This window comes from Typopeltis vanoorti, chromosome 14, assembly GCF_054136105.1.
Source record: "Typopeltis vanoorti isolate ZY-2024b chromosome 14, IOZ_Tvanoo_1.0, whole genome shotgun sequence".
NCBI lineage: Eukaryota > Metazoa > Arthropoda > Arachnida > Uropygi > Thelyphonidae > Typopeltis > Typopeltis vanoorti.
This window is the reverse complement of record NC_143562.1, coordinates 42,034,887-42,051,937: the sequence shown is the minus strand read 5'-3', so window position 1 is coordinate 42,051,937 and position 17,051 is coordinate 42,034,887. Positions and strand designations below refer to the sequence as shown.

The window sequence follows — 17,051 nt, the reverse complement described above, 5'->3', positions numbered from 1 at the left end:
CAGAATTACCCGAAGTTGTGTTCAATAGAAATTATTCAAATTTCTTGAATCATTTCTATTGAACACAGATCTTCTATACTAAATTTCATTAAATTCCATGTATCCAGCATGCAATTATTACTGATGAAATCAGTTTGAATCATTTAGCCAATGAAATAATTCAATCAAAACCAAACTCGAACACCTTCTATGCATCCTAAATATCACAAGGGATTTAGGACATATAAAAGAATAACTCTTAAGGGATGAAGAGGCTACTATGATACTGCATTATTCAGTTTATATTATATTTAGTAGCTTGTCAACTATTTTCCTCCAAATTAATCTTTTCAATTAGAACTTGGTCTTCCTCTGGATCTTTTTCCTGAAATCAAACACCTGTTTTGCTAACCTTTCTTCTCCCATTCTGTTTAGGTAGCCATACTAGATTGTATTATTTGTTTATATGTTCTCTGCTAACATCTGTCAAGTTCATGTGTAATCCTCATTTTAATATGATTATTGTCATTTGTTCACTCCTGTGATTTTTCTCAGAAGTCTCATATCCATAATCTCTGCTTCAATATTTATCCAACTCCCAGATACATTAAAATAAGTTTAACTAGTCTTTTATACTACTAGCTTAATGTTTAGCTAATTTCTCTCTTATTTCATATAAATTTATTCATCTGGTTCCTAACCACAGAATTTTAGCTTATTCTGTTATCTATTTCCAAACTTAATTTGCCATTTTAATAAAAGCTGTGAATAAATACATGAAATATTTTATTTGTTCTATATGTTCCCTGTGAGAACAAAGTTAGTGCTTTCTGTGTGCTTCTTACTATTTATAAAGCTTGTCTTTTTAGTGTCGATTTTCATGTCAAATTTACAACAGTATTATTCAATTTAAGTCTGGAGATTTGCAATGGATTTTACATCAAACCATCTATCTGCATCATCAATTCAAACTGCTGATTTATAATTAAGTGCAAGCTTATATACTGCTGCATTCAATGTCCTGTTCACTTCATATAATTATAAACAACCTTTCTCTTAGAACCCTGTCACATGCCTTTTCCAATCTATATCTTAAATCCTAAACGCAATAAAATATTTGACCTGAACCCATCTTGTTACTCCCCAAGTTACTCTTGCACAATTTTTCTTAGCGTCTTCTCAAGTATACTTTATATAAATCTCATCTGGAATATTCAGCAGCAAAACTTTTGTGTAATTCTCATTGTTTAACTACCCTTTCTTTTTTTAATAGATGGTTACTATGACAGCCTGCTCTAGTCATCAGTAACTTGATCTTCTGACCAAGCATTCTAAATTATACAGTGTGGCCACTGCTAAAACTTTTATAGCTCCATATTTCAACATTTCTAGTCAGATATATTGGGTTTGGGGTATATTGTGAAAGGTCGGGTTGTTTAACACCCCCTGTGATTATCTGTTTTAGTGTTTTTTTCCTTAGAATAATTAGCTTTTTATATGAAATTAATGCTGATTTTGTACTTTTATTGTATTTGGTAATTTTTCTGATGTTTTGTTGAAATATTGCAATACAAAAGTAGTATTTAAAATGGCACCAAAAATGCCCAAGAACAATACATCAGCAAAAAAAAAAAAAAAAAAAGAATGCTACTCTGAATAGCAAAGTTGAGGACAAGGAGGCTGCCCTAATGAAGAAAAACATGCCCATACTGAAACTAATAAGGATACTGAAAATGAATAACTTTCAAAATTTCTAGACTAAAACATTTCAGGTGGACTTTTTTTTCACATGTGTGATGGGTAGCTATAATTATGAGCATGCATCCTTTAGGGACTGTTTCAAAATAATCGGTTCATAATATGAGGATTATGGGCACAAGGTGTCCAACAGATGAGGCTGGAATTAGAAAAAGTCGAGCGGTGATTAGAGAGGCAAGTGGCATATGAAGGACACAGAAGTTAAGTAGGAAAATGAGAAACAACAAAGCACTGAAGCAGATAAGATATTAGTATAACAATAATCAACTAAGCAAAATAGAATATAGAAAGGTGTTATATGGTATGGCATTTCTATTATAAAACATGCCACTTATGATTGCATTATTACTGAGTTATCCCTAGTGCTAAAATCAAAAATTTAATGAATGCCCTGAAAAACAGAAAAAAAAAAAAAACAGATGGTAGTTCTTGTAGGTATAAATGCTTTAACTAGCAATGAATATAACATGATAGAGAATATGAAAGGACTGCTGGAAGAAGCAACTGAGAAAACTGTCAGTCTATTATCAAGATAGGGTAGTACTGAATGAAGGCCTATGATGGCAAACGAATCGATAAGCAAGCTGTTTAGAAGGAATGGTTGTAAGTTTTTGGACATGCAGAGTTTGAGGGAAGAATGGATTTATATAAGAGGGACAACCTGCACTGAAATGCATTTGGTATCAGGGGTGTGAAAAAATTCATTAGTATAAAACCTGATATGGAGTCGTGATGAAAGGAATGATGAGAATCTGCATAAGAGCAACTATATTAATCATGGAGATGATTACAATGAAAGCATGACTCTGTGTTCACCTGGTATGAACTTAAACTTATTAAGCATGTTTGAATTTAAATTTGTTTAAATTAGCTATGATAGAGATCTGAAAGATATTAAACTGAGTCATGCAGACTACTCAGGAGAGTATTCAAAAAAAAAAGCATGGAGATAAATTACATCTGCACACAAATGCAAGCAGTATCAGGAACAAAAAGGTAGAGTTGTTTGTTGCCTTATGGCCTTAGACTGTTGACATCAAAGATACCCGGATCTCACTAGAGGCAGATATGCTAACTAGTAATGGGTAAAGTGTTTTCTGTAAAGATAGAGATATAGAAGAGGAGGGGGTATGATACTGATATCAGATGATTTGAGTCTAGTTAGGATAGAAACTATGATTGCAATATTAGTAATCCAAGTAGCAGAGAGTTAGAGTGAGTCTAATTAAGATCAAATACATGGTGGGGTGTTGTTACAGGTGGATGAATTGCTGGTAACAATGAAATGCATTGTCAAATCAACTTGATGGATGCTAAATGAGTAACCAACATAGGTGACTATCTACACATTGATATATCATAAGTGAAATCTCATAAGAATCAAGCCAAATTTACTAAGCTGTTGTGAGACAACCTACCCAAACAGCATGACAGAAGGGATGTGAGGTCAAAGATTGCTAGACCTGATTATAGTGTCAGAGAGAATGTTTTAATTAAAGACAAAACTTTTCTGCCTCTGGTTGGTGACAGTGAACATGCTATATGACCTAGGAAATGGCTAAGTATATATGGATGTTCCATTCAGAAAAGGTTACATGCTAAAGTACAAAGCAGGAAATTATGACCAACTGAGAAGAATATTAGGTTCATTCTCATAGTACTGGTTGCTATATGGGAAGGATATCGGTAATGCATGAGAAACATTAAAAAAGTACTTAAATGATGCAAAATCAAAATGTGCCCCTAGAGTTAGAAGAATAAATAGGGTAAGAGTGAAATGGATGTGTAATCTATTTTAAATAAGAAAAATTCTTAAGAAAAAAAAAGATGTGTGGAAAAAATACCATGTGCATAAGGATATCAGTTATGAAAATTATAAGGTGCAGGCCAGAAGAGTTCCAAATATTGGAAAGCTAAGTAATGAATGCAGATGGTATGGGGGATGTCAAAAGCATAAGTTTGTTAAATTGAGTGTGTCCATTTTGCTAAGAGCCATCTGATAACCTAGTGTATGCAACATGAAACTCAATGGCACCTCAACAATTAACAAACTCAGCTGTATGAAGAGACAGTACTATAGCTATTGTATAATTCAGTTTATACATAAGAATTCAAGAAAGTCTGATGGTATCGGCATAAATGTTAAAAGGGTATTTAGCTTTAACGAGATCAAATACATAGTAAGGTGTTGTTACAAACTTAGTGGTTAGTTGCTGCAAACTAATTGCCAAATCAACCTGAAGGGTGCTAAATGAATGAATAATCATGGGTGAGTTTAATTATCTAAACACTGATTGGGTAACAGTGAAATCTCATGAAAAACGAAGCCGAATTTTAACGGTTGCAAGACAAATTCCTTAACATGTAAAAGAAGAAACTCAAGGTCAAAGAGAGTTATACCACATTATTGCCTTTATTTGGGGGGGGGGGGGGATCAGTAAAAGATGTAGCTGTTGTAAAAGTGGCGATCATTATGCTATACTTACCAGGGAAGTCATTAAGTATATAAATATTTCATTTAGAATGAAATATTTATATTTCATTCTAATTATATAGAAATATAGAAATTAGTATATAAATTTTATTTTGAACTACAAAACAGGAAATTATAACCAAATGAGGAGAATACTAGATCTGATCCTATGATGTTGGATTCAAAATGGGAAGGATATTAACAGGATATGAGAAGTATTAAAAAAAAAAAAAAAATAGATCAATGTGCAATAATGGAATATGTTCCTAGCATTTGTAAAATAAATAGTGGTAGTAGTAAAATGATGTGCAATCTTATCAAGCAAGAGATTTTTAAGAAAATCATGATGTGGAAGGAATAAAGTGTGCATAAGGATGATGTCAGTTAAGAAAATTATAACATGGAGGCCAGAAGAGTTATAATCATCATCATCATCAAATTCCTGCCATGTACCCTCAAGGGGTGTACAGGATATGACAGTACTACATGAAAAAATTACATCATTACTAACTTCCTATCTACAATTTTCCTCCAAATCAGTCTGTTACTCGTCAAGACTCCAACATTATCAGATCTTATATTTCTATCATCTAAGGCACTTTGTACCATATCAATCCACCTATATCTTGGTCTTCCTCTGGGTCGTTTTCCTGCCAACCTGGCAGAGAACACTTGTTTTGCTAATCTTTCCTCTCCCATTCTATTTAAGTGACCATACCATCTGAGATTAGCTCTGCTAACGCATTCCTGGATGCTGACAATGTCAAGTTCTTTTCTAATATCCTCATTTTTAATATGATATTGCCATTGATGCCATCTGTTCACGCCTCTAATCTTTCTCAGGACTCTCTTATCTGCGGTCTCTAGTCTTTGGTCAAGTGTTTTACTTCTGACCCAGCTCTCAGATCCATAAGTTAAAATTGGTTTGAACACAGTCTTGTATACAGCTAATTTAGTGTTCCGACTAATTTCTTTCTTATTCCATATGAATTTATTCAATTGACTTCCCACGATACCAGCTTTGCTGATTCTGTTGTCTATTTCTATATTTAGTTTACCAACTTCAGTAAAAATTGTGCCTAAGTAGCTGAAATGGTTTACTTGTTCCACAGGTTCTCCATTCACAACACAGTTGACATTTTCAATGATTCTGCCTATTTTCATTGTCTTTGTCTTTTTATTGCTGACCTTCATACCATATCTATTACAACAGCTATTCAATTTAGTCAGAGAATCTTGCAGACTTGTAGTGGATTTATTTAGAAGTATAACATCATCCGCATAAAGCAAAGAGCTGACATTAACATCTCCAATTTTGATATCAGGTTTAATACCACATTCCTTCATAATGTGATCCATATAGATAATGAATAACAGAGGGGATAATGTACATCCTTGTCTCACACCTGATTCAACATTAAACCATCTTCCTGTACTTCCTTCAATTCTAACTGCTGACTCACAACTCAAATAAAGACTAAGTATTGCTTGATATAATGCCCCATTGACACCATATAAATGTAGAGTATTGAATAGCTTCTCTCTTGGCACCTTATCATATGCCTTTTCCAAATCGACAAAACTTAAATACAGATCTTTGTTATATTCCCATGCTTTCTCGACTATTTGTCGTAAAGTGAAGATCTGATCCTGACAGCCTCTATTTGCCCTGAATCCAGCTTGTTCTTCACCAAGCTTTTCTTCCACAATTCTTCTCAACCGTTTCTCAAGTATACTTGCATAGATCTTACCAGGAACACTAAGTAGGGAAATACGTCTGTAATTCTCACATTCAGTTTTATTTCCCTTTTTATATATGGGTACTATGAGAGCTCTACTCCAATCATTGGGAATTCGTCCCTCCGTCCAGGCTTTCTGAACTATGCAGTGCAGCCACTGTAAGACTCTTATACCACCATACTTTAGCATTTCTGGTCGAATATCATCTACTCCTGCTGCCTTTCCACATTTCAAGCCTTTGATGGCTTTTTCTACTTCAAGTATGGATATGTATTCCTGACTGCATGCCTGGTCAGTGTTTTTTATCACTGTGCTGTCATCACTGCTTGTTTCATTTAGCAGTTTTTCAAAGTAATTACTCCATACTTCAAGGATATCTTTTTCTCCTGTTTTCATTTCACCTTTATCATCTCTAATTCCTTTTACAGCACTCTTTCCTCCATTCCTAAGCTTCTTCAACAACCTCCAGAATATTTTGCCACCTTCTTGATATTTATTTTCTATATTCTTGCCAAAGTCCTCCCATGACTTTTGTTTAGCTAGTTTTACACACTGTTTAGCTTTCTTACATTTGTCTCTGTATTCTGTAAGAGTAAAAGCTGACTTATTTGCCAGGAACTTTTGATATGCTTTCTTCTTTTCCTTCACTCTTTAACTTCCTGTGTCCACCAGGGAGTTCTGATTTTTTTATCCTTGCACACAACCTCACCACATGCCTCTCTGGCAGAATCAATCAATGTTTCCTTCAGAGTTTGCCACTGACTCTCCAAGGTTTGATTCCTGTTCTCAAACTCTTTCATTTTCTTTTCAATAATATTTCTGTATTTTAGTCTACAGTTCATATCTGAGAGCTGCTCAACTTTTATTCGCTTTAAAACTTTCTTACATGTTATTCTTTTCAATATGAAATTCAATTTTATCCTGCTCAAGACTAAATAGTGATCACTTCCAATTTCAAATCCTCTGTACACTCTGGTGTCCTGCACCAGGGAGAAAACATCACTATCAACAATAACATAGTCAATGAGACTTTTCTTATTCCTAGCCTCTTCTCTCCATGTGAATTTGTGCACATTTTTATGTTGGAACATGGTGTTAGTAATAACCAGTCCATGTCCTGAGCAGAAATCCAACAGATATTTGCCATTATTATTAGCTTTGCTCTTTTCTCCAAATTTTCCCAAAATATTTTTGTATGTCTCACAATCATTTCCTACTCTACTATTTAGATCCCCAACAAGGACCAACTTTTCCTTTTTCATTGTGTCAGTTGCTTTTTCTAAAGCCTCAAAAAATTCCTCCACTTCTACCTTAGTAGAACCTTCTGTGGGACCATAGGCACAAATAAGTCTCATTGTCCAGTTCCCCATTCTCATATTTGCCCACATTACTCTACTTGAGACTGACTGCCATTCAAGAAGATTAGCCTCGTATTTTGTGTTGAATACTATGGCTACTCCTTCTTTTCCTTGATTGTCATTGCCTGAATATAACATTTTGTATTTATTGCTCAGAAAGATCTCACCAGTTTTGGTCTTTTTTGTTTCAGTCACCCCTATTATGTCGATCTGGTACTTATCTAATTCCTCAGCTAGCTCCATTTCTTTGCCATTCAGGCTTCTTACGTTGATAGTACCGATCTTTAACTCTGGTGATGTTGAGTTGGGGTTTGTTTTCAGATTTGTTCCAGTAGCTGACTTTTCGCTGTTCGCCCTGGTTCCCTGGCGAAAACAACGGGGGCCTTGTTTAACCGGGCGACGCCCCAGCCGGCATGAAATTTTGTCATGTTGTACCATCATTTTTTATTTTGGTTTAACCAATAAGAATACAATTTGGTCGGCTAAATCCCAAATTGCCAGCCCATCCTCGTTCGTTCAGTATCAAAGTAGATACCCAACAGGGTGCACCACGAGAAGGTGAGGATTGGACATTAGGTCAGAAGCCCTGGTCGGTTCTCCGCATTCCTTTAAAGGCTATGTGGAGGTCTCCTCTCAGTTTTACAGCTTTGATCCTTAAGCACTCCGAGAAGAGTTATAAGTATTGTATAAAAAGCTAAGTTCATATGAAAAGAAACTGACTCTGCAAGCCAAAAACAATACAAAAGAATTTAGTTATATAAAAGAAAAAATGAATGCAAAAGAATAACTACCAAATGAGGATGGCAGATATATAAGATTATTAAATCTTATATATCTGCCAGTCAATAGCAGGTCAATAGGTGTTGTGAAAAAATCCAACAAAAATGTAAGCAAATGTTATGTGCAAAATAGCTGGAAAATGTCACAAGAAGACTTCAGTAAGAATATAGAACATAAAACTCTTGGAGATGACAAAATGATCTGAACTGAAAAAGCTCGAAAGTGGAAGTACTGTAGTGGAATCAAAGATGATAAAAGGTGACATTAAAAAAAAAACAAATACTTTAGATAAAGATATTCTAGGATATCTGAAAGAAGTGCTTTTGAAATATTGTTAAATGCAAGTGACAGAAAGATGGCAGAAGGGATAAGTTACTAATGTTTTCAGCATTTACTTATTGTTTTGAACCATTATTGTATGTAAATAACAACCTTCTCTAAATCATTTTCATTATTAATGAAGCAAAACTTCCAAAATACCCTTAGGGTTATTTTATTGCAACAATTTGGATTTTGTGCCAAATATGTACCCTTAAAAGATGCATTTCTCTAGATGACTCCAATTTTCAACCTTTCGGAAAAATCTATATGATCTAGTTTTTGATAACCTCCTCAATGAAAGACTAAGTAAAATTATTATCAAATCAGCCAGATAACATTCAAGGATGCATCTGGCAAAAATTAAATAAAACTATTTTGCTTGAGAAATAAAGTAATAAAGCTATACAACCAGTTAATGTCAGGAAGTACAGGATGGCCATAAATTAACTTTCCCACTTTGGAGGTATCTGTAGCCAAAACTAATACACGGAATGAGAACACATCATTTTATATAGAGACTTTCGAAGGCATGGGGAGATGAATTCTGCAAAAAAAAAATTTAGTACCAAAAGTCGCTGATAGAGGAAATTTTGGCACTGGCAGAGCCAAAAGAAGTCAGATATTTGCAGTAAACGCAGGTAACGAGGATTATGCAAATTTTACTGTGCATACATGACAGCAGCACCACCAATTCCACTTAAAAAGGGATTGGGAACGTTCAGGCAGTCATTCGAATGACTGACGAATTGTGCTCAATATACATCCTACCTTGCCTCAGCGTGCTTTACTTGTTGTTTCTTTTTGCAAAAGAATTTTCAGTTCTTTCTGCAAAAGAACTTTCAGTTCTTTTGCAGAAAGGTAGTCCATAAGATTACTTGGCTAGTGAAGAACACATTAACAAGTAGAGATAAGGAAGTTGTAATTCCTCTTTATGAGGCCTTGATACGTCCACATCTGGATTACTGTGTTCAAGTCTGGCCCACTGGGTTTCTTGGGGATGAGGAAGTGGTGGAGAGGATTCAGAGGTGAGTGACCAAGATGGTGAGTGGCCTGTGGAATGTTCCTATGAGGATAGATTGAAGGTATGCGGATCGCAGAAGTTGGTTGATAAAAGAAAAAGAGAGGATATGATAGAAACATTTAAGATGATTAAAAGATTTTAGAAGATAAATGTAGGGAAAATGATTCAGCACCTGTCTAGAAGGACCAGAACAAGGGGTCATCCCTGGAAGTTGAATAAAGGTGTGATCAGTAGGGGTGTGAGGACCAGATTTTTTGCTTGGAGAGTGCTAAATGAGTGGAATGGGTTGCCAGAGTCAGTTGTGAGTGCTTTGTCTGTTAATGGATTCAAGGAGAGGTATGATAGATTGTGTGGATAGATTGGGACTCTCATGATGAGTCTTTGGACTCCACGGAGGTGCCCATATAATAATAATAATTGTTAGTTTTATGTTAAAAATTGGAGTTTATTTTTTATGATCAATGTGGCAACCTCAGGAGAGCATGTGTGTGTTGGCAATTTGTGGGGAAAGGTGCAAATAGTAGCATATTTTTTGAATTGGCAGCCAGGGTGAAATGGATTTTTGAGGTGGTGGATATGTCTTTTGAAGGTGCAGACAGTTTTCTTTATGCAGCCAGCCCATGGGTGTTTCCAGGTGGAAAATGGGCAGATGAAGGAGTTTTTGATGTAGGGCATTTTAAAGCTGGGGTGATGTGTTGTTGGAGGTGAAGGCCAGGGTGAATGATTATTTTCAGGTGGAAATGAACGGGTGTGAGCATGGTGGGGTTGATTGCTCTGCAAAACGTCATTTCCAGTAGTGTGCCCACGGTGCAGGTGTATTTTTTTGGCTGAAGTACAGCAGGCACATGGGTGTTTTTGAGCTGGAGAGGATGTGTTGTGGAAGGTGACAGACATGGTAGGTGGGTATTTCTAGGTGGAAACGGGTGAGTGCAGTGTTTCGGGTGAGTGCAGTGTTTCGGGTGAGTGCAGTGTTTCAGGTGAGATACGGTGTGGTGGCACTCCTGTGACATAACTTCCAGCAACGTGCTTGGTGGTGGGTGCTTTTTTTAAGATTGGGCACAGTGGGTGAGAGGATGTACCCTAGTTTCTAATGACTGCAGGCCAGAGGTGTTTGGTTCTTCTTGACCACAGTATTTGTGCGATTGGTGTTTTCTTGTTGAGGTTCATTTGTTCATTTCACTGACTTTAAATGGCAGGTTAGCTCTCACCCATTTGCACCTGAAAATACCCACTCACCCTAGCCTTCACTGACAACAACACATCCACCCATCCACCTGAGGGCCAACAGGACCTCGAGAGGCTAACCTAACCATTTGAAGTCAGTGAAACAAGCAAATCCCCACCCTAATACACAAAAAACCAATACCACAAATGCTGATGCCAACAAGAATCAAACACCAATACCTTTCCAGATTTTGAGCTTTCTGTTCATTTGAAGTAGATTGTGCAGTATTATGATTTCTTTATCTTTTTTTTTTTTTTTTGGATTAGTTTTATGGTGGTGAAACCGCAGCGTCAGTTCAACTTTAGTGAACTGACACTGTAGTCAGTTCACCAAACCTCACCTTGATACCCATGATGATACATTCAGGTGGTATTCACTAGAATGTGTAAGAAATAACAGCTGATATTTCCACACCAAAAGAAATGGCATCGCGCACATTTACATAAATTTGATGTTAAGTGAAGAAATATATCCCTGTGACAATCATCAATGACTACGTTAACAATCATTGTAAGAGAAGAACATACAGAATGCAACAAATTTTTTAACTTCATTTTCATGTTTTTATTACTAGAATGTACATAATGTAAACAAGACAAAGCATAGTTAGAAATAAACCTAGAGAACTTTTAATTTCTTTACTGAAAGGAAGAATTGACAAATATTATGTAATTATCTGAAGTCAGTGAATAATTGATCATGGTTTGAACAAGGAAAAGGAAGATGTTAATAATATATGGCATTTATTACATTGTGGCCAAAAGTAACAATTCATAGATTACAACTAACAAAGATGGAATTATGAACAAATGAAAGCATAGATTGATTGTGGTTCCTCGAGATGTTTGTGGAATTTGTACTATAGAAATTTGAGTTTAATAGGAAAAAAATTAGTCATTTACACAGCTAAAGTTACTTTTGGGAAGGTCATATAACAAAGGAACGATAATAGAATAACAGTAGTTGTATTCTTTATGCATGAGAGGAATGGGAAAAAAAACAAAAAAACATTCATACTGGTAACTAATTGGAATAATAAAAAATATTAATGGTTATCATGCCATGGAATTACTTGTAACAAATAATTTCCTGTTATTGATAAGCAGGATATGAATGTTTAAATCTTAATGACATCAGAAACGAGGTTATCATAAACTGTATTTTTTAAATTCAGAAGAGGAATGTTAAGCAACACACAACTGGAAACACATGGGAACAATTAAAAAAGAATTAATGAAAATGGGACTTGAAAGTAATAAAGCACTTCATTTTGAAATTTATATCATTTGCCTACTTCTTTAAAAAATGATTTCTAGTATTCAGGATGGTGACACATTCACTTCTAGTCTTCTGCACAGCAGTGCACCGATTGTATCTGAAACGTCACTTCCAGTGACATTAAACAGCTCCTCCCACTTGACCTTGCTTATGTGGCAATCAGAGACAGGTATATTGTCGTACACTGATAAATTGCAATGCAGCCAAATTTATTTAGGTTTGGAGAATTTTCTAGCATTGAGGCAGATCCTAAGAACAGTTTTTCTGATTTGTATATGTTTCTGTATAAGAGGGAGGTTCTCACCACAGGAATTGGTGATCTGCATCTATGACATGGTCTGCCACCCCTGAACAGCTATAGTGCAGATGGTGGATATATTTTCTATGTTCTTCTAGGCAGACATTAGCTGTTGTTCCAGTCTGTCCAGAGTATTTAAGCTTGTACTGTACACATCAGGATGATCAAGAGATGAAATGATCAAGGCGAAATATTGGCTTTTAATCTAATTCGCTAAAGAAATGTAGTTAATTACTGTGAGATAGCATTTTCTACATTAAAATGGTGTGTACATCAAAATAAGCATTAACCAATGTCTAACAAGCCATACCAGTTTATTCATTACATCACTATTAAAAATTTATTACACAATAAATACAGTGCCATTTATATACAAACTGTATTTTGCTATGAAGCGGCATGTTCACCATAATGCTTTCTGATTTGATGTTGCTATTACTTTAAAGTTGGTTAACACATCCAAAGGCAAACCATTAATATTCCATGCAATATTTTGTAAATTTGTTCTCAGACTTGGCAATCAAGTGATCTTATACTCTGTAGAGATTTATTTTCATGTGAATACCAACCGAAAAGGTAAATCTGTATCATATTATATCTGTATCATATCATCACCAGATTATCTAATCCTTAGATGAACTAAGGATTAGATAATCTGGGAACTCTACTCTTTTGAGGCTAAGCATGACACTTTTTCAAACTACTTCAAGCTTCAATTAAAGCAGAATGGTCATCTCACAATGATAAAAATCATCTATGAACTAATATAAACATGTTTTCAGGATCTTTTTCTCATATACCATTACAGTGTTATATCATACCAAATGTTTAGCACTGCACTATATTCATGGTCCTATGTTGAATACCTATATTCATAACAGTTCTTGATTCCATTGGTAAAGTATTTAGTTTGTCATGAATTCAATTTTGATTTCTATCTAAAATTCATCAGTATCAGAAAAATAGGAAGCGTATATTGCACTTTTACCATTTAGCTAACTTATTTTATTATCATTTGCTCTATAATTTACATTAGTATATTAAGTCATGAACAAAATGAGATCTGAAATGTGCCACAATTATCACATCCCTTCCCACAAGAATTCCATCCAAAAATTACATTAAACCTACAGCACATTAATAAAATATATTGGGTAAGTGTCAGTTAATCCAGGAATCCTACTCCAAAGACCAAACATGGAACTTTTTTTTTCATGCCATTCCACAAGCAACATCATCTACTACCTAAACAGGTTTCCACTTAGATAGCCTTAATATATCCTAATTCTGTAAGGTCTAATTTTGACTAGCTAGATTAGCTATATGACCTGCTACAAGTAAAACACTATGATAATTTCAAATATGCTAGGAAGTACAAACAGTAATTAAGTTACCTTAATATCTTGAAAATCTGAGACCAAGTAAAATATTTTTAGTGAGAGCATCTTTAACTGATTCCAAGACATTAAACATTTTGCCGAGTGTGTGTATGAGAGAGAGAAGAAAACATTCATTAAAGTTCATACTGTTTCTTCCTTCTGTTCCACAAAAGGAAGCAAAATAAATTCAACATAAAAAATTTAAATTTCTTTTAAAAACAGACTTGAACTTAACATAATAGCTTTGGTTATATTTTTATTTATTATGTGCAGATTGTATAAGATTCGTGTATGTATTTTATGGATGTATATGTGAAATGATTTGATATAATGTAGCCCACTATCTTATGTGTGTATATTACATATACAATATAAATATCACAACTTCTCTACCAACAAAATAAATATACCTGTCTTGTTGAAATTCTGTTCTGCAATATGTGCACTTTACAACAGGAAATGCTCCACGACAATCCTAAAATACACAGGTATAAAAAAAAAAAAAAGTTTAATTTTCATGACATCTGAAATATGCAAAACTTATCGATTACAAAAATAACTTATCAGGGAAAAGAGACTATCCTTATTTACAGAAAACAAGTTTATAAGGTTCAACTAATACAAGATTTCATTTGAAATCTGGACTTCTCTGAACAGTTTCAGCAAGAACAGCTTTGAAAATACTAGATTAGAAAATACTTTGAAAATATTAGATCCAATAGGAAACTACTGGACAGAATATACTGTAGGCTGCTAGAATTTTTAACAGTTGTGAATCCTTCACTGTGCTAAACATTTATTGTGTTTTTAATGCAGATGCAGGAAGTAATTCTCTGGTTATGACTTTGTAGAATGAACCAGACATTTAGTAAGTACCTAAGAGAGAGAGAGAGAGTGGATATCATGTCATTCATTGCATTTATATTTTTAAAAATACGATAAATATAAATACAATTTATATATATATATATATATCAACACCCAAACCAAATGCACTTAAACTGACAAAATCCCTCTAGTGCCAAAAGCACATGATGTCAGCTCAGTGCTCACTGATATCTATCTATATACTATGATAAGTGAACACAAAGTCAAAAAATTTGCTTTTGAGTTAACTTTTCCTTTCAGTTGCACATGTTGCATTTTAGATCATTTTTACATTTATAAACTTGTTGATTCACAAGATCATGTACAGAAGAGAAAGTTTAATTGCATCTCACTTGGCAAAATGGATCAAAGGAGGTGTTTTTGCAGGTGATTAATATATTTGCTAAATGGAAAATCTAGGTTCCAAATTATTATCTAAGTGCCCATTTAAAGATATTAATATCTTAAAATTTTCTAATGAATAATACAAAAAAAAAAAAAAATTCAACTGACATGTCAGAATTTCCACTGAGCAAGATGTTACATTCTTGAATGAAAATACTGAAAGATTTTTATGAAATGAATCAAATTTAATAATTATATAATCAATACTTCTTAATCAAACAGGATTTAAGAACAAATGGAAATAGTGTTAACAAGTAACCACCTAGATACCAGGAATAACATATTAGTTATCTTACCATGAGATACTTGCACTTTCTGAGAAGCTACTTCTCAGGTGAAAAGAAGGGGAGTGCAGAAAAGGAGAAAGGAGAGAAACTAGAATTACAATCTGTATCATTTGCAAGATACTAAAAATAAACATGCATTATCATTTCCACTTATATTAAAATAATTCTAGAACATCTGCAGGATCGGTAATGTATATATTATTGTTCCACATTCTATTCTTCCGTGGATTCTTCCTTTAGACATTTTAAACAACTTTGTTTTAAACCAAATACGTTTCCATTCACCTTCTAGTTGTCATCAGTAAAGACAAAAGGCCTACATACTTCTTATTGTGCTTAGAAAACACAAACAGGTTTCTGAGTCTAACCTACTTTACTACAAATCATGCGCTACATTTATTTAGTTCCACAGGATTCAATTAGATCAGAGATCCATCTAGGTACGATTCTCCATTGGAATTATCTGTGGTGGTTTCCAGATGTGAAAAAATCTGCCAATTTACTGTCACCACTAAAGTTGTCTTCCTTGTGGATTTACTTACTTTGCACAATTGCTGGCCCTGGGAAAGTTCTTCAAAAGGATGGCGACTATTACATCTTGTACATGCAAATAAAGCCGCCATTCTAAAATTTCGAAGTTAACAAAATGTCAAATTTTAGTCTATTGAAGCGGGAATTCAATAAATTACAGAAAGCAATATCTTCGTAACCTGAAATGGGGTTGAATCTTTAAAAAAAAATATATGAAACTGAAAAACAAAATATCTACACTCAGTTATACTCAAAATTTACTAAAATCACATAAAGAAAGAAAATATCGTAAAAACCATGCACACCATTGTTAATTAATAATAGACTTCAAATAGTACTCGAAAAGGTATAGAGGCCGCCTCAATCGTCGATAGGCATTTTTTTTTTTTTTGAAACCATGTTTCGAAAATAATATTGCACATCATGACATAAAGAAAAGAAATGCTAATTTGTGGAAACAGAATAACCTGAAAATTACAAACACATAAGCACACGGATAAATATAGGAGCGGTTCAATCCAAACGGGATCAACAAAAATTAAACATTCATTTTATTTTGACTCAAAAAGATAAAATACATAAATGACATGTCGAGCATATACAAAATTATTATTATTATTATTATTATTATTATTATTATTATTATTATTATTATTATTATTACACGGGTATCTCCATAGAGTCAGAAGACTCATCGCAGGTGACCACTATCCACACAATATCAATCATCTTCTTGAACTCATTTACGAGTCAGGCAACGCATTTCATTCATTCACCGCTCTCTACTTGAGATAGTTGAGATATCACTGTAATTCAACATACGGACGCACTATCATTGTACTAACATTACATCCATTACAAATTGATATTCACAATGAACACAAATATCTAGATCAGGGTTGTCCAACCTTAGGTAATCTGAGGGCCGCAATAAAAAAAAAAGATTTATCCGAGGGCTGCATCCAATGCGTATCTGGTAATTTAGTAAGTAGCAGCGACACAACCTTGATAGCTGAAGAAACGAACAACACTAATTGCGCACTAATCGCGCGCTCTCGTTCCCCGTGAGCGCCCGGAGCATGCGCATTAGAACAAAACACTGTAGGAACTCTACTTTGACAAATCTAATATTTGAAAAACACGTGGGTATATAGTGATGTAAAAACACCAAATAAAATTACCAACATCTAGATTATCGATTATCTAATACGCATTCGGTTCAAATTGTTATTTTATTTTTTCGCTCATGAAAATCAAAACCCACAGGCGGGCTGCACAGAATCTCACCGTGGGCTGTGTTTTGTACAGCGCTGATCTAGATAATCAGAATACCAGGACAACAATCAACATG

At 34.3% G+C, this 17,051-nt stretch overlaps 1 protein-coding gene across 1 annotated transcript in view; it reads right to left on the bottom strand.

Annotated features, from left to right (window-relative positions):
- The window catches only part of LOC150099403 (protein FAM76A-like), a 78,742-nt gene extending 62,733 nt beyond the window's left edge, over positions 1–16,009 (bottom strand). Inside the window, exons 1-2 of the mRNA XM_090403924.1 lie at positions 15,712–16,009; positions 14,021–14,085 (exon numbers count right to left, since the gene is read on the bottom strand). Coding sequence (XP_090260050.1) covers positions 14,021–14,085; positions 15,712–15,792 — 146 coding nt within the window. The 5' untranslated portion in view covers positions 15,793–16,009. The remainder of the gene's footprint in view (positions 1–14,020; positions 14,086–15,711) is intronic.
- Between the last annotated feature and the right edge of the window lie 1,042 nt (positions 16,010–17,051).